General features: G+C 49.8%; 1 protein-coding gene across 4 annotated transcripts; it reads right to left on the bottom strand.

The window, feature by feature from the left end:
* Nucleotides 1-18: 18 nt before the first annotated feature.
* On the bottom strand, nt 19-9,139 carry ZNF692 (zinc finger protein 692). 4 transcript variants are annotated; one of them, XM_030812545.1, is made up of 13 exons: nt 8,954-9,139; nt 8,175-8,365; nt 7,872-7,903; nt 7,278-7,541; nt 6,561-6,609; nt 6,335-6,469; nt 5,774-5,995; nt 5,607-5,684; nt 5,432-5,510; nt 3,958-4,072; nt 878-963; nt 697-796; nt 19-532 (listed from the first exon to the last, which is right to left on the bottom strand). In XM_030812545.1, exons 2-13 carry the CDS (start codon nt 8,351-8,353, stop codon nt 489-491), a joined length of 1,383 nt encoding a protein of 460 aa, XP_030668405.1. In that variant the 5' UTR covers nt 8,354-8,365; nt 8,954-9,139; the 3' UTR covers nt 19-488. The 4 variants fall into 4 exon arrangements, with proteins under 4 accessions (XP_030668405.1, XP_030668402.1, XP_030668404.1 ...); XM_030812542.1 differs by lacking the exon at nt 878-963; XM_030812544.1 differs by lacking the exon at nt 878-963 and having other exon boundaries at nt 5,774-5,992.
* Nucleotides 9,140-21,751: the final 12,612 nt, after the last annotated feature.

Below are 21,751 nucleotides of genomic sequence, written 5' to 3'. Positions count from 1 at the left end.
ACTTGCTCTGCCCACACATGCCTGCATAAAATACTCTGTTTATTTTGTCCTTTAGGAAGACTAAAGTAGTCCAGCTCCCCTACAGCCCAGTCTTGCCCCCACGCTGCACTCTGTCACCTTAGTTCTTGGGGACCAATCATCTGGCGTTCTCAAGCAGACCCTCTCCTCATTGCTCCTTTTCAGTCCCTGGAGTCTGGCTCCCCAAAGCCAAAGCTGGAGGAGAGCTCATTGCTGAGGAAGCAGGGTTGGAGCCTGAGGAGATGCAGAGGGCCTGGGCCCCTCGCTGGATCCCAGAGGCCCAGGGGCAGAGATGCTGGGACAGGGCTCTAGGGGACCACTGGGTGACTCTTGAGGGGCTAGGAGCAGGGCTGGGTGACTTTTGCTACGGTGGGCTGCAACACTGTCTGGCTTCTCAAAGCGCTTGCCGCAGAATTCACAGGGGAAGCGCAAGGCAGCCACCGTCTCTGCATGCTTGCGCTGGTGCCAGTTCAGGGAAGCCTTCTGGCGGCAGGTAAACCCACATATCTCACACCTGGAGTCAGGAACAGAGGAGAGTAGGAACAGGCCTCAGGCCATCATGACTTCCCTAGGGGGTTCCTCCTGCTCCCCACTGCCTAGGTGTCCTATATGCCTAGCTTCCAGACTCCACCTCCTCCCTTCTGGCCCCTGGCCCTCAGACCCCACCCCAGCACTCACTGCAGGGGTTTTTCTCCAGTGTGGATACGTCTGTGGATGACAAGGTTGCTGCTTGTGCGGAAAGACCGGGCGCAGAACTCACAGATGTAGTCCCGGGTGTCTGCAGGCATATGAGGGACACTCCAGCATCTGCCCCCACCCTGTGGCCCCTCCTTGGCCCACCCCACCCACTATCCCTCACCGGAGTGCACCAGTATTGGAAGTCAGGAGGCTCAGGTTCTAAGTAGTTGTTATCCAAATCATGGAGCCCGTCTGGACCTCCCTTACCTGATGGGTCATGACAACCAAGTAAGATATGAACCCAGCTAAAAGACTTCATTATTGTTCACCCCAGCCCCTTCCCGCCAATCCCACTCAAACCAATGAACTCCTGATGCAGGTGCACCACCCCACCTCAGCCTCTAGGCTGGTTCTTTCTCAAAGGAGACACATGGAATGGAGAGCTGGGTCCTTATGTATGAATTGAAGGCACTGGGCAGCAGCCAAGCAGAAGCTTGGAGTCAGCGATGGGAATTAGGATTGAAGCTCAAGGCCCAAGGACAGACCCTGGCACCTGGAATCATCTACCACCTATTCAGGCTTGCATATCCCACCTGTCCCAGACCCTATCAGTGCCCTGTGGAACTACCTGTCTGCAGGCAGCCAGTCCCCTCTCCTCTTTTTCCCTGAGCCTACACTCCCTGCTTGTTCCAGTAGCACCTGCCTGTTGCCCATGGTCACTGTGTTGTCAGCAGCTCTCACAGGCTACTGTGGTTTCTCTAACCCACCAAACCCCAGGGTCTACAGTAGAAAAGGTGTCTTTGCTTTTCATGGTGCCCTTTAGACCACCTCTAACATCACCACCTCTGCGAAGACCCCACCATCAGACCACACGAACACACACCTGCAGCCTCCTCCTTTGGCCCCATCACTCCCCCTCCATCCACACAACTAAGTTCAGCCCCTCTACTCCTGTCAGCCACTATTCCTGCTGTCAGTCAGCACTCCAGCCATCTGTTCCCTGACCTCACTGACCTCATCGCCCGCCCTCCTCAGCCACCAGTCTCAGGTCACACCCATGCACTGCACCACTTCAGAAATTGCTATTTCTTCTAAGATACAGTGGGTTAGGAGGAGAAAAAAAGAAATGGTGATTTCAAACATCCTGGTTCGTGCCAGGGCCTCCTACCTTGTCCTCTTGCTATGATAATCCCATGATTCCAGGCCAGTCCGCTGGCCCCACCATCTTCCCTCTGAGCCCCTTCCCCGCTCAGCTGCATTTCCACAGCCATCTTTGTTGCCTTCTTTCATTCACACTACCAATCTTCCGTCCCTCTCTCCGTCAACTGTACTTGCTTGGTTAAAGCCCAAGTCAGGATAGACAACTTTTGGTCTGCTCCAGCCCTGCACGTGTGTACTGTAGGGGGCACAATCTGCCTCTTGGCCACTCTTTTCATCTAAAACCACAAGTCTTAAGGCCCCCTTCTTGCCCTACTGTGTCTGCATTTCCCTCATCAGTTCACTTTTCCAACTTTTTAGAAATACAAAAGACATTTCACACCACCACCTTTCTCCACCAGCCTCCAACACCCCCAGCCTACCAGCCTTATTCAGCAGTGCTCTTGTTTCTAAAGTCGCCAAGAAACTAGAACACCCACATCTTCTGCCCACCAAATCCACTATTCAACTTGCATCTGTGCCTATGTCAACAACCGCTCAAACTGTTCCCCCTGGCAGCCTCCACTGTGCCCCTCAAGACCGACCCCTTCTCACTTGAGGTCCCCCACCCCACTCCAGCATCAGCAGCAAGCCTTTCTCTATGGAATCATTCCCATCTCCGTGCCCTGAGCCCACAGCCTTCCAGCTAAGACTCCATTTCTCTGCCTATCTTCACAGCAAAACAGAGTTGTCCACACTTGCTGTCTCCACTCTGCCTTGAATGCACTCCGTTCTGGCTATCCCCACAGCTCCACTGCCCCTCTTGTCAGTTCCATCTTGTCACCTGGTGGCTTCACCACTGCCACATCTGGTCGCCTGTTCTCAGCTCACATTTGGCCTGTCACACTGGCAATCATCCCCCCTTCCTCCCTGGAGCATTTTCTATACTCAGTTCCTCAAATACCACTCTCTTCATCTTCCTCACTACTCACCTGGCCTGCCCTCTGATGGCTAGAGTGCCATGACACTCACTTCCTCTATGTAGGGACACTCTGGCCTCATGGCTCTAAATACCACCCATATGCTCATGACCCACACATTTATATTTATATTTTTGCCTGACATCTCCCCTGATCTCCACATTCACATCTCCTGGATGTTTAATTAGCATGTCTCAAATCAAGTTTCCCTTCCCAAGCCCATTTCTCCTTTGTTTTCAGAAAGATCACATCACCTGCTGCCCAGTTGCTGAGGCTGGAATTCTCCAAGTTACCCAACTCCTCCCTGCCCACTTGACTGTAGCCAACCCATCCTTCCCACAGCAGCCCATTTGGCTCCGTCTGCACACACACTGGCCTCCATCCATTCCTCACTGACTCAGCTGCTACCAGCAAATCCAGGCACCACCTTGCCCTCTTGCACATCTCTGCAGTCATGTCACAGTTGAGTGCCTGGTTCTGCTCATCTGAGGTCCCCCTGTTCACACAGCAGCCACAATGATCTTTCAAAAAGTCAGCCATGTCCCTCTGCCATTCAAGACTCTGCGATGGCACCCATCTCACTTAAAGCAGACATCAAACTGTCCTGTGGATGGTCTCAGAGGCCTCCACCAACTATGTGACTTCTCTTCCTTTCTCAGCTCCTGACCTCTTCCCTATTCCTGGAACATGTCACCCAGATACCACCTAAGGGCCCTTCCACAGGTGCTGTCCGTAGTCTGTAAGGTACAGGTCTCCATTCCTCACTTCACTTAAGTCTTTGCTCAAAGCATCTTCTCTTTCTACAATAGCAACTCCTCCTTATGCTCTCCTCCTTTCCCTTGCCTCCACATTTCTTCATAGCCCTGTATCACTAAAGTGGATGTCTCAAGAGGGTTAGCGCTGCCTGCTCTGTTCATTGCTATACCCAGTACCCAGAACAGTTTAAAACAAGCAGGTGCTCAACACACAGGGCATACAGGATGAGGGAGAGTCATCCCTCGGAGGGAGGTGAAGAAACCTACAGAGCGGGAGGTGACAGGACCCTGTAGAGGGGGAGGTGAAGAAATCCACAGAGCCCAGGGTGACGGGACCCACAGAGGAAGGTAAAAGGTCCCACAGAGAAAGGTGGAGTTCCACCACTCACCACTGTGCAGCTTCATGTGCTCCTTCAGGTGTTTCTTAAAGTTGAAGGACTTCCCACAGGCTGGCTCTGGGCAGGAGAAAGACTTCTGGTGGATGTGCTGGTACTTTTTGTGGTGCTAGAGAAGGAAGTGGGTGGTAGGGAGAGAAGGGGCAAAAGGATAGCCGCCTTCCACAGAGAGATCAACTGAGCTGACCCAGCAAGCATGCTCCTGTCCCCTTCCTGGCCCCTGTGCCCCAGCAGTTCTCCCTGTCATGGCCTGCTCATTTCCTTGAGGCTCAGTCCTCACCTACACCATGAGCACCACACCCATCCCACCTGACCACTCAACTCTCCTGTCACCCAATTCTGTGCTTGACTTCCATTATCTCACCTCCTTGTCACACTCTCACCCTGCAATGTCCTGCAATGTTCCCTGTACAAAGTATCACTCTGGGTGACACCCCTGATTCACCTAATCATGAATGCACTGTCTGCTGCGGAGGGGAAAGCAGTTTGGGTAAGTATGATTATCCTATTTGATGTCAGTATTCACGTACAACAGTATCTCCCCACCTGCTTGCTTTTTAATAGTTCACCATGGGTATATATATATATATTATTTTCTTCTAAATCTGCTTTGGAAACACACACACACACACACACACACACACACACACACACACGCACGCTCAACCTAGAACACTATTAAGGGTAACAGGCTCTTCAACCTTAACTCGTAAATATCAAAGTATTTCTCTTTTCACTGACCTAAGTTGGCATCCTGGCTCACTAAATTAAATTGCATGGGCTGTCCCCTTCTTTAGAATCCCATTTTTCCACAGTTAAATTTCCAGGGGCTGCTTTGATCTCCTCCATAACAGACTCCAGAATGTCTGACATGCCCTGCCGAATGCTCTTCTCAGCCTAGAGCTTCCCCATCATCCCGGGTCGTTTTCCCTTTTCACTTGATTCCTGTCATCTTCTGTGGGCGGCACTCTCCCGTCTGTCTACCCTCACCTCACCATCCCAGTGTCTGTGGCCCTCCCCAGCCTTGGTACCTGCTGTGCCAAGTGCTCTGGCTGACTGTAGGGATTGGACCCTTCCCCTTCTGTGCCTCAAATTTCTCAGGCAATGAGACTGGGGACAGGACCATCTCCCAGCCCGTTTCACTCTAGGACTACCCTCTCAAGCCAGGATATGAGGCAGCCCAGGCATGGACTCTGAAGCCAGGCCACCAGGCTCAGAACCCTAGCACTAACACACACTAGCTGAAGAGCCTTGAGCAATGCCTAACCTTTCTGTCTGCAAAGTGGGAATAATATCAGCACCTAATCTATGGGGATATTGTGAGGACCAAAAGACTTTATACATGTCAAGTACCCTCTGCTTCCTGGTTCTGAATCCTCCCATGCCTTAAGATCCTTTTCCTCAGTTTTTCTTTTAGCCCTTTTCCCCCACCCCAGCAGCCACACAGGCCCCAACCTGTGCCCCTCACATTCAAATACTGCCGGTTGGAGAAGATCCTTCCACAGCCGGGGAAGTCACAAGGCATCAGCTCTCTTTTGGCAGCTTTCCTGAGGAGAACAGAGAGGAGCAGGAAGACTCCTGCCTGCCCTTCTCTGCCTCCCTCCTCTCGGCCCTCCCCAGAACCCCATCTCCCCAAGTCCTACCTAATTCTCTTGGGGCCAATCTGTGCAGTGTCCTCATCCCAGGCCGGGCTTGGAGCAGACTGGGCCTGACTCCCAGTGCTACGGGCAGCAAAGAGGGAGCAGAGGGCCTCGAGGGAGGGCCACATCCCAGGACGCCCCTGCCCTTTCTGTCTCAGCCATCAGGTTACCTGGCCAGGGCCTCAGTCTGCTGGGCCGCTTGAGGGGTCCTGCTGAGCTCTGGCTGCACCCTGACTTCTGCAGGTGGAGGGGCTCTGGAACTCAATGAGGATGCTGACAAGGACGGCACAGCAAGAGGAGTGCAGAGTGCTGCAGGGGCTGGTGGTGTCTCCCCCTCTTTAGGTGTGCAGGTGACAGGGGAAGGGAGTAGTCTGGGGGCATCAGGCTCACTACTGAAAGGAGAACAAAGAGGAAGATGGCATTAACTTTCTGGGCAGTCAGCCATCACCTGCCCGACCTTAGCCCCTAAATTGAAAAGATCTCAAACTTGAAACAACCCTACCCCCACCCTAGGCTCCCCATTCATATCTGCTTTCAGCCCTCAATCTCCCTGCGCCTGACTTCACCTTTTCACCCCCTCAGTTCAAAGCCTCTAGTTCTTTTTGCCTTCCCCAAAACCCACCCTTCCTTCCACACTAACAAGCCCTTCCCTCTAGTCTGCAAAGCCATGAACTGCCAGGCCAGCTGCCTCCCTCTCTTGCTCTGCTCATTCTCCCTCAACCCCAACTTGCTCATCTGGGGAGGAGCTGTAGGTCCATAAGCTGGCATCACTGAGCATCTCCTCTTCATCCTCATCATCGTCCTCTTCTTCCTCACCCTCTTCCTCTCCTGGAGGTGGGAAGGTCTCTGGTGGGGGTCCCACCCTCCTGCAGGCCCAAAGAAGGCAGGCCTGAGGTCCTGCTCCCTCATCCTCCCACCTATGCAATTCTGCCTTTTCCCTCCTACCCACATCCTCACCTGGGCAACCTGGCCTCTTGAGTCTTCTCATCATGCTCAGATTCCAAATCTGTGGGACAGGCAAAGTCAAAAGAGGAGGAACTCTGGACTCACGGGATGAAGACACGTAAAGATCTAAGGTCTGAAGTGATGGGAGACCCCTCTTTTTTTTAAATAGAGACGGGGTCTCACTATGTTGCCCAGGCTGGTCTCAAACCCTGGGCTCAAGCAATCCTCTTGCCTCAGCCTCCCAGCGTGCTAGGATTATAGGCGTGAACCGCCACACCCAGGCAGAGACTCTTAAGGAGGAGGAGGGAGCAGAGCCTATTGGAGTAGGAGGGATTGTTCTGTTTCAGAGATGATATTCACATAGTTCACAAAACTATACAATCAAAAATCTCCTTTCCAATACTGTCCCCCATCGCCTACTTCTTCCCACAGGCAACGTGGTTTCCTATGTGCCTTCCAGAGATATGTTATACATTCGCAAGTACTTACACACACGCATACACACATTCACTTTCCCCTTATTTGTATTTTTCACCAATGATAGCATACCATACACTGTATTTTGTTTTGCTTTTCATGCCCAACAATGTATTTGATGATATATTTCTTTGTCAACATAGAGTTTTTCCATTGAAAAAGGACCATTTTTAGAGAACAGGGTTCTGAGCTATAGAAAATGGGAAACCTTTTTCCTCCCTTTTCTCCACGACTCTGCTTTTTCCAGCCTACCTGCAAGCTCCTGCCCGCTTGTGGCCTCGGAACACCAACTTCTCCGGGTAGTATGTGGAAGGGAGGCTGGCTTGGGTGCCTCTGAAGGTGTAGGGCTCAAAGAGGGTCCCCAGGAGAAGGTATGGCCTGCTGAGCACTCCCACACAAGCCCCCCATCTTGGCCGCCAGGCCCCCGAAGCCCGGGCACCAGGCTGCACTCTCGGCTGTGGGCATGAGACAAGAGCACCAGATACTGCAGACCTTTTGGAGGCAAAGGCTCAGGACCTGGAGGGGTGGGGGAAGCAGTCAGGCTGAACTGGGAAGTCTCCTCCTCTCACCCTGGAGAGCCATACCCAGGGAGCCCTGTTCCCTCAAACCCCAGGGCAACCTCAGCCCCAGTCCAATTTATCATTCTTCAGAACCTAGACACACTAGATCCTGAGACATTGCTCCCTTCCCCACCCAGAGGTTGCCGCCATCGAACTACCCTGTGCTCCCCAACTCACCCCACCCTTCCCAAACTCACTCAGGGCTCCCTTTGAAAGGAGGGTGTTTCTGGGTCACCCTGCGGTCCCTCTTCCCTCTGGCTCTCACCCCCTGCCATCCCCTACCTACCTGCACAGAGGACACAGCCTGAAGAAGTGTACCTGCCAGCAGGAGAAGAGGCAGGTCAGGACTCAGGTGGCCAGCCACCCTTAGCCCTGGGCACTCACACATGTAAGGGGCCAGCCCTAAGGGCCGCTATTCGCTGAGACCATGAGGAGGGGAGCAGGACCCTCGCAGGCCACAAGTCACACAGGCCGTCCTGGTAAAGTGAGAAACCTGAGGGTGGAAAAGAGCAGCAGGACAGGCCCTGGAGAGGAGGCTAGGGGCTGCTGCCTGGGTACCCTCCCCCAAGCCCTTCTCCCGGCCCCTAACCGGTCCAACAGGAACTTGGCGAGCTGCGAGTGCAGGGAGAAGCCCAGCCGCTCCTTGAGGAGGCACCACTGCTCCATGTGGCCGCCCAGGCGGATGCGGCACTTGCTGCGGCGCGCGTCCAGCTGCCGCCGCTTCTCCCGCCGCCTGCAGGACACGTCCACCGCCGGGGAGGAAGCCATGCGCACCAGAGGCTGGAGGGTGGAAAGGACGTCTTCAGCGCGCAGCCGATCTTGGGGGTCGGGGACCCGGCCCCACCTGTCGTTAGGGCCTCAGTTTCCTCATCAGTGAACTGGGGCAAAACTAAACTATTTCAACAGCAGTGGCAGGTGTGGAGCCAAACCCCGTCCTTCTATGATACAGGGTGTTGAAGCTCAGCGCCACCACGTGGGTGTCGTCGGGTGGGAGGCAGGCAGACAGAAGCAGTCAGAACAAAGGCCTGCGCCCTCCAGTCCACTGAAGGGGAGCTGTGGGGAAGGGGTGAGACACTTTCACGGGAAATTTCAACTGGGCTGGGGGGGTCCACACATTTCATCTTGAATAGGGCAGCGGCCTTTACTGGTTTCTAGGGGAAGGAAAGGTCGTGTCCTGGCGTGCAGCTGGGGGCGCTCTTCATAGTTGGGTCGAGTGGGGTGAGGCCGGGGTCAGAGGTCTAGAGGGCCCCCCACCCTGTCTTGGGCACCCCCAGTTAATGCTGACAGTGAGTGGAGCAGACCAATCCCAATGGCAGCTCCCAGGCTGCCCAGAGCCCCCGTCGCGACCCACCCCCACCCCCGCCTTACCTGTGCGCCCCCACGCGCCCTCACCCCCACTGCGCCTGCGCCTGCGCCTCCCCGGCCTAGCGAGCAGGCCCGGAGCTGCTGGGAGACAGGGGCCCACCTCGCGCGCGCAGCGTTTCTCTTTTAAGAAGAAACGGTGCCTCTCGGTGACGGCTGCTGTAGCCCGGAACTGAGGCCCGCGCCCCAGAGGGAGGGGCGAGTCTGAGGCCGACGGCGTGCGCCTGCGCACTGCGTGCCCCGCGCAACGCCCGCCGGGAATCGTGGTTCCCCGACTCAAGTCGCCCGCGCGTGTCGCGGAGCCCCGCTGCAGTTGTGGTTGGGTGGCTTCTGTGGTGAGCGTCTGCGCTTGGTGACCAAAGGTTTGAGGGAAAGTGGAAGAGACAGGGTCAGGCCTCCTGTGCTCCAACCCCAGCCCACCCGGCCTGTCTGGGGACGTTGCCTCTTCACTTGTTCCCGTTTTGTATTCACCTTCGATTTCCCCCTCACAGTTGCCACCCGCAGACATGATGCAGAATCAGTCACTTTGAAAGCCAGCTAGAGCCCTCTGTGGACCGCAGAGTCCCACCAGCTACAGCCCACTTCTGTTAGCATCAGAATTCCTCCTAAAAGTTGCCTACATTCTCTGTGGACACTCACTTCCCATCCTCTTCTCTTCAAATGGCTCTGATGGAGCTTTCCTCCCCACCCAGCCACTGCAGTGGCGCTTCACAAGGTCACTTGGGACGGTCATATTGCTACATAGTAGCTGTCAGTTCTGTCCGCCTCTCTGCCCTAGAAAGAGCGCGACTGTGTAGCTCTCGTCTTCCTCATCCTTATGGCTCCCTCTACATTTTTTGGCCCCAGTTTTACCTCTGTGACTTCATACGCTCCAGGTTTTCCACCCTCCTCATTGGCTCCTTCTTTCCTTTTTTTTGGATCCATTCCCTCTGTTCTGCCAAAAGATGAAGTGTGCCCTGGTTCAGGCCTTGAACCAGATCTTCTCTTGTCTGCATATGTTCTCTTGGGTGATCTAATTAGTTCCATGGCTTTGAATACACTGATGGCTCCTAGTCTAGCCCTCTTTCAACTCCAGTCATACATCTTACTGCCCACTTGACTTACCTGTCTTAACTGAGCTAACACATGTAAAGAATTTAGGACAGTGCCTGGCATGTAGAGAGCACTGGCACATGATAGCTGATATTTTCTCCAACATAAATATGGCAAACATATAACAATAACGCCTGTACCCTCCCCCATGTCAGTAAATGATGTCATCATCCACCCACTTGCTCAGAAAAAAGGGAATCAGCCTTGATTCTTTGCCTTTTATGACACCTAAACCATATACATCAGCAAATCTTGTTGGTCCTGTCTCCAAAAATTTATCTTAAATCCAATCACTTCTGACCCTCTCAATTGCTAAAACCCTACTCCAAGCCACTGGTATTAATTTTCTGTAATTGTTGTAACAAATTGTGTTGTGTGTTGTTTTCAGCCACAAACTTGCTCCCTTTACTCAAATTTATTTTCTCACAGTTCTGGAGGCCAAAAATCCAGATCAAGGCATTGGCAGGGCCACAGGCCATATAAGGGCCCTAGGGGAGAATCCCTTCCTTGCTTCTTCTAGCTTCTAATGGTGGCCAGCATTCCCTGACTTGTGGCCACATCACTCCAATCTGTCTCTGAGGTCACATTGCCTCCTTCTGTGTCAAATCTCCCTCTGCTTCTCTCTTACAAGGATGTTTGTGAATGCATTTAGAGTCCATCCTTATAATCCAAATAATCTCTCCATCTCAGTATCCTAAGACAATTACTTCTGTAAAGTATTTGCCATATAAAGTAATCGGCTGCACACGGTGGCTCACGCCTGTAATCCCAGCACTTTGGGAGGCCAAGGCGGGTGGATCACTTGAGGTCAGGAGTTCGAGATGTGCCTGGCCAACATGGTGAAACCCTGTCTCTACTAAAAATACAAAAAAAATTAGCTGGGCGTGGTGGCGTGGGCTATAATCCCAGCTACTCGGGAGGCTGAGGCAGGAGAATTGCTTGAACCCGGGAGGAGGAGGTTGCAGTGAACCGAAATTGCGCCACTGCACACCAGCCCGAGTGACAGAGCAAGACTCCATCTAAAATAAAATAAAAATAAAAATAAAATAAAGTAATCTCCACATGTTTTGGGGATTGGGACAGAGATATCTTTTCCAGGACTATTTTTAAGCCCACGATACCACTATCATCTCTCACCTGGACTATGGCTACATCTTCCAATGGATCTGCCTCCTACTTTAACTTGTACCCTCAAAAAGCAGGGAAGATTTCCTCAAAGATCAAATCTTTTGCTTAAAATCTGTGAGTGGCACAATCCAAAATCCTTATCACGGCCTCAAGGCCCTACTTAACTGGGCCCTTGGCTTCTTCTCTGGCGTCATCCCCCAACCCTTCCCACTTTGTCCTCCCCTTTTTTGCTATTTCTCAAGTGGGCCAAGTATCCTGGAGGGAGTTCTTTGGTCTCTGGAGCACTCAATTCTCCCCCCAGCCCCCGCCCCATCCCCCAGCCCACCACCCGGTTCTTCATGTTTGCTCCTTTCTCATCATGTAAATCTCGGCTATAAGATCACCCACCCAGCTATAAAATCTCTCATTCAGAAAGCTCCCTTTCCTCAGTCATGCTCTGCCTCACTGTGCCCTATTGTATCTTCTTCATGGCACTTTCTGAAATCATCTCAGGGACTTGTTTGTGTGTTTGTTATTGGTATACGATGATTGTTGACTAGCCCAGCCTTCTCCTCTGCAGCCTAAATATCTCGAATGGCATGGTGTCGAAACATGAACACCCTTAGGATGAGCCCAGTGTGTCCTGTGCATATTCCTTTTGATTTGTAGTATCAGTGACTCAGCATACTTGTCTGACTGGTGTAAGGTAGGAAGGAAGGTGTCCCAGGTACTTTACTCATTAATGAATGTGTAACTTTTACATCAAAAGAGCAGGACTCCATCGAGAACAAACTTTATCCTTTCCTCATGGTCCCTTAATAGATATCTGCAAAATCCTTGTGATTTCATCCAAGGGAATGAAAGGTCTTGTAATTCTTGGTTACTTTTAGAATGTTGGGTTTCACTTTGAGACCCAAGAACATTTTTGGTTCTCTTGGTTTGATCTTGTTTAAAATAATAAAATGAAATTACTGCCAATGCCCAGCTCTTCAATAACCATCTCCAAATAAATCTCTCAGGCTCTCTTTAATTTCTTATATCATCTAGGTAAGGAATGAGCCAACTCTCTCAAAAACAGTCACCAGCCCCTTCCTTTGTAAGTGCTGCAAAGGAGTGCTAACATTTTAAGGAGGGGTTCTCTGTGAACATTGGTTCTCTGCCTTTAGTGACCTCATTGCAGTCTGAGACCTTGAATTCCATCTTAGCATCCCATTACAAAGGCTAAGATTAAATGTGAGCTATTTGTATTTTTGTCACTGTTGAACTATACAGTTTACAGACTGCTGAAACTGCCAATTCTTTTATACACATAAAAGGGTCCATGTGGAGGGCATATTTGTCTTCATAACATTTATTTTTCGTGGGCCACGCATGGCACCATAGCGCTTTTCTTATCTCCTGCTTTGGCACAGCCAAATCTAATATTGCTGTACCCTCTGAACTTTTAGTATCTTCTCTCCAAAGAGAAAAACTACTTTCCACTCCCCGGATCCAAGGAGGAATGAACCAAATTGCTACAGAAGTTGAGTCAACCCACTGCCCTCAAATCCTAAGATGTATTCCCAGTGGGAAAAGGAACACTCCTTCAGGACTTTGTACCCCAAATTCCACGAGACCCACAGACACCCTCAGCCCAGCCCAGCTCCAAGTATTTGCATGAATCCTCCCTCTTTCTCAGCCCTCATCCTCTCAGTGACTGGTGTCTTCATCCTCCAACCAGTCATCATTGCTGGGAGTGCAATTCCATTTCCCCTGAGCCCCTGACAACTGAAGGGTGATGCCTCTACCCTGAGTCTGATCACGCCCGAGTGCGGCTGACCTGGGCCCTCGGTGATGCCATGTGGCCCAGGTGGGGGGTGGTATATAAGAGAGGCGTTGCCCTTGCTCCTGGCTGGCCCAGCTGCCTGGGTTGGCCCTGTTAGCTCTGGCTCCGGGCCGGAGGGCAGACGACACGAAGGAGGAGGACGCCAGCCGCCAAGACTCCCCGTGGGAAATTCGGCGTCTGCAGGGGTGCTCGACGGGCGGAGCCCGCGACGCCGGCCGCGGAGCGACATGTTGCTGCTGGTGCTGAAGCCGCAGCTGCCCACCCTCGCTGTGGTTGTGCGGATGGCAGCAGCAGCCCGTCTAGAGTGGCCACTGCCGTGATGCTGGCTGCAGTGGGGGAGGCAAGTGGAGCCAGGAACAGGCAGAAGCCCCGCCCCCTCCTGAGTTGACAGGGTGGGACCTTCGCGCTCATGGGTGCGGCCGCTGCCGCCCAGCTGTGGCTGCGGACCAAGGCCTCCCTGTGTTCTTGGGGGCCAGGAGCAGCCAGGAGCCCCGCCCTCCCAGGCACAGCTACTGCGGCTCAAGCTGTGGCTGCAGACCCAGGCATCTCTTCACTCTCCAGGGGCTGGGAAGGCCCCCCTGCCCGCGCAGGCTCGGAAATGCCTGATTCTGCTGCCTGGTCTCTCTCCGCTCCTGGTGCCTGCTGCACGGGCTCTGAAATGCCTGCTCCCACTGCCTGGCTGCTCCCTGCTACCAGTGCCCACTCTGATCTCAGAGCAAAGTTGAGGCCAAGGCCTGCGCTACTGCAACCCGGCCGGGTGTGCGCACACTCGGGCAGCGCTGACATGCCAGCCTCCTGCTGCCTCGGCCCCCTCTGGACTTTGGGCGCCAAGGAGCACAGGAGGGAGGCCGAGGTGAGGGCTGAGGGGAGACCAGTATTGACCTGCAGGTGCCCCTCAGCACGAACAGCCTGGGTGCTCTAATGTTGTTCCTTCTGTTTTACTTCTAACTGCCCTTCCTCCTGCTCACCTCTGACTCTCTCATTGCATAATTTTGCCCCCTCTTTCTCTCCTTCATCTTCTCCCCTTTTCCTTGCCTCATCTCATTTCCTCCTTCTGTACCTAAAAAGTTTTGCATTTGGGCTAAAAAATGAACCCAACCATTTCTCTTCAACCATCTTCCAGCATTAAGCTTCTAATACAGACGAGTTTGTGAGCTACCAACAATTTGAAGACATTTCTTCTAGTTCTATTCCTGTTGCATTCCCCTCCTGTTTAGTCCACTCAACAGACTATTTTTGAGTTGTTCCCTAGCTCTCCATGCTTCCACCCACCAGGACCTGGTAGATCTTACCCGCCTGACACTGCTCATTCAGCTGGTTAGAAATGAAGCCCTTCCCACCAGTCAGAACTGGGAAACATGGTTGGAACTAAAGAATTCTCTGTCTCCCCTTTCCTCGTTGTTAGTCTTCAGTTAACTCTCTCCAGGAGCACCTAAAAGCTTGTGACTAAACATCCCATTTGGAGCCCTGAGCAGACACTGTGATCCACTAGATTAGGGCCTTGGGCTTCAAGCCTATATTTATTTCAAGCCTTTGGCCTGTATTTAGACTTTCTGGGTACTCATGCAGAGGCTAACCACACCATGCTTTTTCCCCTAGGCCAGACCATAAGGAAAGATGCTTTACCTTGAAAACTAAACGGACAGGACTTGATCACAAAACATCACCTCTCCCCTGGACTCCAGAGGGTCATTCCTAACTCCTTACTTGACATATCCATTAGGTATCTCAAACTGGAAGGTCTAAAACTGAACTCTCCCTCCTCCATAATCTGCCTCCCCTTAGCCTTCCCTTTGTCAGTAAATGATGAGTTTTTTCCTTCTATTGCTCAGGCCAAAAAATCCTTTTTGTGGCTCATTTACTTCTTGCACATCAACAAATCCTATTAGCTCTACCTGCAAAATATACCCAGAATTCAAATCTTGCTCTCCACGCGGCCTGCTGCTGTCCAGTCCAGACCAACGTGGCTTGCAGCACCTCTCAACTGTTCTCTCTGCTTTACTCCTGTGTTCTATAGTCTACCCTCCACACGCAGCCAGAGGATCCTTTTTTGTTTTTCTTTCTTGAGACAGTATCTTGTTCCATCACTGAGGCTGGAATGCAGTGGCACTATCACAGCTCACTGCATCCTTGAAGTCCTGGCTCAAGCAATCCTCCCATCTCAACCTCCCAAGTAGCTAAGATTACAGGTGCGTGCCAACATGCCCAGCAAATTCTTTAAATCTTTTGTAGAGATGGTCTCCCACTATGTTGTCCAGGCTGGTCTCAAACTCCTGGCACAAGTGATCCTCCCTCCTTGGCCTCCCAAAGCTTTGGGATTACAGGCATGAGTCAGGATTACAGGCATGAGCCACCATAAACAGCCAAGGGGATCCTTAAAAAGCAGGAAAGATCTTATCACACAGCTCAAAACCTTCCTTTTCACTCACTGTCAATCCAAAGGCTAGCACCAGGCCCTCTCACTCAGTTTCAACCATATTGTCTGTTTTGCATTCGTTGTTGGCCTTTTCTTCTGCTCTTCTCTTTCCCTGGAGCCCTCTTCCCTCAGATATTTTGTCTAGTCACTCCTTGACTCTCTTGAAATTTCTGCTCAAATGCCACATACTGAGAGACCTTCTGAACCACTTGCATCTCTCCCTAACCTCTTTCTATGCGTTATTTTTCTCAACAGTACGTATCACTACCCATCCCCACCAAATAATTATTTTATTTATTCTAGGTCTTTCTGCTGGAATGTGAGCATCTTGAGGACAGATAATTGGTTTTATTCTCTGCAGCATCCCTGGTCCATGGGGCTCAGCTAGGGGAAGGGACTTTTCTGGGCAAGGCAAAAAGAACAAAGACAGATCAAGCACCTTTAGGAAAAGGCACCAAGCTTGCTGGGGCATATGAGAGACAGGGAGGTGAGGTCAGGCTGGCCAGAAGGGTCTGAAGGCCAAATAGGTCACCAGAAGCATTAGGATATGAGGATAATGGAAAACAACCCTCCTGCATTGTTCACTTTCTCCCTTCAGACAGGACTCCAAAGTGATAAAAAATTGTCCACCTTAGGAACAGAACAAGATGACAGAAAAGGATTCTTCATTTCTTTCTTTTCTTTATTTTTTATTTTATTTTATTTTATTTTATTTTATTTTTTGAGACAGAGTCTTGCTGTGTCACCCAGGCTTGAGTACAATGGTGCGATCTTGGCTTACTGCAACCTCCACCTCCCAAGTTCAAGCAATTCTCCTGACTCAGCCTCCCAAGGAGCTGGGACTACAGTCACCTGCCACCACGCCCAGCTAATTTTTTGTATTTTTTAATAGAGACAGGGTTTCACCATGTTGGCCAGGCTGGTCTCAAACTCCCAACCTCAGGTGATTCCTCCTGCCTCAGCCTCCCAAAGTGCTGGGATTACAGTCGTGAGCCACCGTGCCCAGCCCAGGATTCTCCATTTCCTATCCCCCTTTAGATACATCAATTTGAACTACTATTCACAAATGAAAATATTTTCACAAGAAGTAAGGAAACCATGGCCGGGCATGGTGGCTCACGCCTGTAATCCCAGCACTTTGGGAGGCCGAGGCAGGAGGAATCACCTGAGGTCGGGAGTTTGAGACCAGCCTAATCAACATGGAGAAACCCCATCTCTACTAAAAATACAAAATTTGCTGGTGTGGGTGGCACGTGCCTGAGGCAGGTGGATTGGTTGGGTTCAGGAGACCCCATGTCTATAAAAAATGTACAAAAATTATCTAGGTGTGGTGGTGTGCACCTGTAGTTCCAGCTACTCAAAAGGCTGAAGTGGGAGGATGACTTGAGCCTGGGAGGCAGAGGTTGTGGTGAGTCAAGATGCCAGGATTGCACTGCTGTATTCCAACCTGGGTGAAAGAGCCAGACACTGTCAAAAAAAAAACACACACACACAAAAAGGAAGAGGGGCATCGAAGATGGTGGGAAGGACAGTTTTACATTTGCCTACATCACCCTTTCTTCAACCTCAAGCAGCACAGCAGAGAGAGATATTTTCCACTTGGAGAAAGAAGAGAGAAGTGAGCACTGGACTTTGCCTTGGACCCTAACACTGGGACCACCCCAGTCAAACCCAGCACCAGGAAGGCCCCCATATCCCCAGACTCTAGGCCAGCACATGAGGTCTGAGCCTTCAAGCGTCCCTGGCCCCAGGATGGATCCTGCATCCCCAAGTTCCAGACCAGGGACTCTGTCTCTGGCCTCTGGGCCTACTCCAGCACCAGGCCAGCATCAGTGGCACAGGCCTTCAAGCTCACCCAAGCACCAGGCCAGGCCCTACAGATTCAGTCTCCAGACACACCCCAGCGTTAGGCTGACCCCAGTAGCCCAAGGTCCTAGGCCTGCCTCTGCAGCTCCAGGCTTCAGGCCCACCCCAGAGCTAAGTTAGCACGTCTAGCCTCAGGCACCAGGTCAACACCCTTAGACCTTAAAGACCTAGTCTCCAAAATAGCACACACACACACGCTCTTAGCCTTCAGGCCAACCCCTGTAGACCTAGGCTTCAGGCCAGCCCCCGTGGATCCAGGTACCTGATAAGTATGTATAATCCCAGGCTCCAGTGGAGTCGAGGTCCAGGCCACCCCAGCAGACCCTGGAGCCAGGCCAGCCTCCGTGGACTGAGGATCCAGTGATACTGCTGCAGATTCAGGCCTCCAAGCCAGCCTCTGTGAACTCAGGACATAGGTTTACTCCTGTGGACTTACGCTGCAGAGGACACAGACTCCAGGCCCATCTCCGTACCTGGTTGGTCCCTGCAGACTCAGGCTCAAGGCCCACTCCAGTGGCAAGTCAGCCCTTGCAGACCTGGGATTCAGGTTTGCCACAAGGGACACAGGTTCTAGGTCCACCCCAGCAGATCCAATCAACTGGTCCACCCTAGTGGATCCAGCCTTCAGACCTGCCCATCCGCTCATCTAGTCACTAGACCAGCCAACCTGAGGACTTAAGCAGCAAGCTCACCCATTGGCCACAACAGGCGGCCTGCCCAGAATTTCTGTACAGGCTGACTGATAGATAAAGGGTGTTTTTAGATAATCGTCTTCAAAGACTGGAATAAGTAGCTACTTCTTCAAATACACACACACCAATGCATGGAAGAATCAAGAACAATTAGAAATATGCATCACCGGCCAGGCACGGTGGCTCAGGCCTGTAATCCCAGCACTTTGGGAGGCCAAGGAGTGTGGATCACTTGAGGGCAGGAGTTCAAGACCAGCCGGGCCAATATGGTGAAACCCCATCTCTACTAAAAAATACAAAACTTAGCCGGGTGTGGTGGTGCATGCCTGTGGTCCCAGCTACTTGGGAGCCTGAAGCAGGAGAATCGCTTGAATTCAGGAAGCAGAGATTGCAGTGAGCCAAGATCATACCACTGCACTGCAGCCTGGGTGACAGAGCGAGACTCCATCTCCAAAAAAAAAAAAAAAGAAAAGAAAAAAAAGAAATATGCATCACCAAAGGGACAAAATAAAGCACCAGTGACTGACTCTAAAAATATGGAGATGTATAAATTGCTCAACAAAGAATTCAAAATACTTTGAATGTGAATGGATTAAATTTTCCAATTAAAAAACATAGAGTGGCTGAGTGAATTAAAAAAAAAAGAGACCCAACTGTATGTTGCCTACAAAGGACTCACTTCACCTGTGAAGACACACATATACTGAAAGTAAAGGGATAGAAAAAGATACTCCAGGCAAATGGAAACCAAAGGAGAGCAGGAGCAGGTATACTTAGATAAAATAAACTTTAAAACCTTAAGTCAAAAATTGTAAAAAGAGACAAATGAGGTCACTACATAAAAATAAAGGGATCAATTCAGCAAAAAGATACAACAATTGTAAATATATATTCACCCAACATTGGGATACCTAAATATATAAAGCAATATTAATACAGGTAAAAGGAGACATAGGTTGCAATATAATAAGAGTAGGGGACTTAAACACCCCACTTTCAGCAATGGACAGATAATCCAGACAGAAAATCAATAAGGAAACATCAGACATAAACTAAACTCTAGACCAAATGGGCCTAACACATGTACACAGAACATTCCATCCAACAGCAGAAGAATACATCATCTTATATACAGAAAACCCTAAGGACTACATTAAAAAGTCTGTTAGAACTGATAAATTAATTCAGTAAAGTTGGAGAATCAATATACACAATCAGTGGCATTTCTACACAGTAACAGTAAACTATCCAGAAAACAATCTCATTTACAATAACTAAAAAAAGATAAAATACTTAAGAATAAATTTAACCAATGAGCTCTACACTAAAAACTATAAAACATTATTGAAAGAAATTGAAGAAGAAATGAGTAAATGGAAAGATATTTCATGTTAATGGATCGGAGGAATCAATATTATTAAAATGTCCATGCTACCAGAGCAATCTACAGATTCAATGCAATCCCTATAAAAATTCCAAAGACAGTTTTCACAGAAATGGAAAAGACAATCCTTAAATACCTTTGGTGAAGAAAAAACAATCCCAAAATTTGTACAGAATCGAAAAGAAACTACTCAATGATAAGAAAACAAATAACCCACTTAAATAATAGGCAAAGAATCTGAATAGACTTTTCTCTAGGGAAGACATACAAGTGGCCAGCAGATATATGCAAACATGCTTAATATAACGAATCATCAGGGAAATGCAAATTACAACCACAATGAGATATTACCTTCTGGCCGGGCCCTGTGGCTCATGCCCCTAATCCCAGCACTTTGGGAGGCCAAGGTGGGTGGATCACCTGAGGAATTCGAGACAAGCCTGTCCAACATGGTGAAACCCTGTCTCTACTAAAAACAAAAATTATGCTGGGCGTGGTGGCGCGTTCCCATAATCCCTGCTACTTGGGAGGCAGAGGCAGGAGAATTGCTTGAACCCGGGAGGTGGAGGTTGCAGTGAGCCTAGATTGCGCCACTGCACTCCAGCCTGGGTGACAAGAGTGAACCTCTGTTTCCTAAAAAAAAAAAAAAAAAAAAAAAAGATATTACCTTCCATCTGTTAGAATGGCTATTATCAAAAAAGATGAAAGATAACTAGCATTGGTGAGGATGAGGAGAAAAGGGAAATCTTGCACATTGCTGGTGGGAATGTAAATTAGTATAGCTATTACAGACAACAGTATGGAAGCTCCTCATAAAACTTAAACAAAATTACCATATGATCCAGCACTCCCACTACTGGGTATATATCCAAAGTAATTGAAATCATTATGTTGAAGAGATGCCTGCACTCTCACGTTTATTGCACCATTACTCACAATGGGTAAGATCTGGAAACAACCATAATACCCATCAAGGATGAATGGTTAACAAAATTTGTTATTTGTGACAACATGGGTGAATCTACACAGCCTTCTGTTACATGAAATATGCCAGGCACAGGAAGACAAATACTTCATGATATCCCCTATGTTTTGAATCTAAAAAAGTCAAACTCATAGAAATAAGGAGTAAAATGGTGGTTATCAGAGGCTGGGAGAGGGGGGTGGAATGAGGAAAGAGAGGGTGGAATGTTGGTTAAAAGGTACATAGTTGTAGTTCAACAGGAGGAATGATTTCTTGTGACCTACTGCACAGAATGGTGACTGTGGTCAATAATAATGCATATTTCAAAATTCCTGCAGGAGTGGATTTTAAATGTTCTGACCACAAAGAAATCCTAAAAGTATGGGAGGTGATGGATATGTTAATTAGCCTTATTTGATCATTTCACAATATGTACATGAATTGAAACATCACATGGTACTCCATAAAGATATATAATTATTATTTGTCAATTAGAGATAAAATATTTTAAAAAGGAAAAAATATTAAAAACCTGGAAATAGACAAAAGAGATTACTAGGTGCCCTTCTCACGGAACTTGGCATGGTCTAGCAGACCTTTGTGGGATTATCTGTTTCCATTGGCATGTGCACCTTTGTTAATTTTTATTGACTTGGCTATTCTGCAGCTTTTTTTTTTTTTTTTTTTTTTTTTTGAGACAGAGTCTCGCTCTGCTGCCCAGGCTGGAGTGCAGTGGCGCCATCTCAGCTCACTGCAAGCTCCGCCTCCCGGGTTCACGCCATTCTCCTGCCTCAGCCTCCTGAGTAGCTGGGACTACAGGCGCCCGCCACCGCGCCCGGCTAATTTTTGTAATTTTAGTAGAGACGGGGTTTCACTCTGTCAGCCAAGATGGTCTCGATCTCCCGACCTCATGATCCGGCCGCCTCGGCCTCCCAAAGTGCTGGGATTACAGGCGTCAGCTGCAGCGCCCGGCCGAGGTTAACTTTTAGAAAACTAATAGTAATGAAAATGGTTTCTGTCTGAGAGCAAGACCGAGGATAGCAATATAAATAAAATTTGTCAAGAGACACAACCGATTTATCTCTGGCAAAGAAAAGATAACCCCGAAGTAGAAATCCCAACTTCCAATATCACAGTTTATTACTCAGGATATTAACCCAACTTTAATCTGTTTGCAACCTCTTTTCAGCCTTCATTTGGCTGAATTATTATTTTAAAAGTCTCTTGAAATTCTCCTTTTAATTAGTTGTAACATTGGTAACATTGTATAGGTCATTGACAAAGGCCTTCCTTGACCAAACTTTAGTCAGGCGCCTCTGATTCCTGTTTTTGATTCGGCGTCCACCTTGGTCCCTATCCTGTCTTTGGCCTGTAAAGCCTAGTCTTAGCAAACGGTCCTGCTAAGTCAGTTTAGTGTGAATTCCCCCAGCCTTGGTATTGATCAAGTTACTCATTTCT

This window comes from Nomascus leucogenys, chromosome 5, assembly GCF_006542625.1.
Source record: "Nomascus leucogenys isolate Asia chromosome 5, Asia_NLE_v1, whole genome shotgun sequence".
Taxonomy (NCBI): Eukaryota; Metazoa; Chordata; class Mammalia; order Primates; family Hylobatidae; genus Nomascus; species Nomascus leucogenys.
This window is presented reverse-complemented; position numbering and strand designations above follow the sequence as displayed.

Excerpts from the sequence above, each read along its gene's own strand:
- ZNF692 (XM_030812542.1), bottom strand. The coding sequence starts at position 8,353 with ATGGCTTCCTCCCCGGCGGTGGACGTGTCCTGCAGGCGGCGGGAGAAG. Across the intron at positions 6,470-6,560 it reads CAAGAGGCCAGGTTGCCCAG|GAGGGTGGGACCCCCACCAG; the intron begins GTGAGGATGTGG and ends TTGGGCCTGCAG. Across the intron at positions 533-696 it reads ACTGGAGAAAAACCCCTGCA|GTGTGAGATATGTGGGTTTA; the intron begins GTGAGTGCTGGG and ends TCCTGACTCCAG.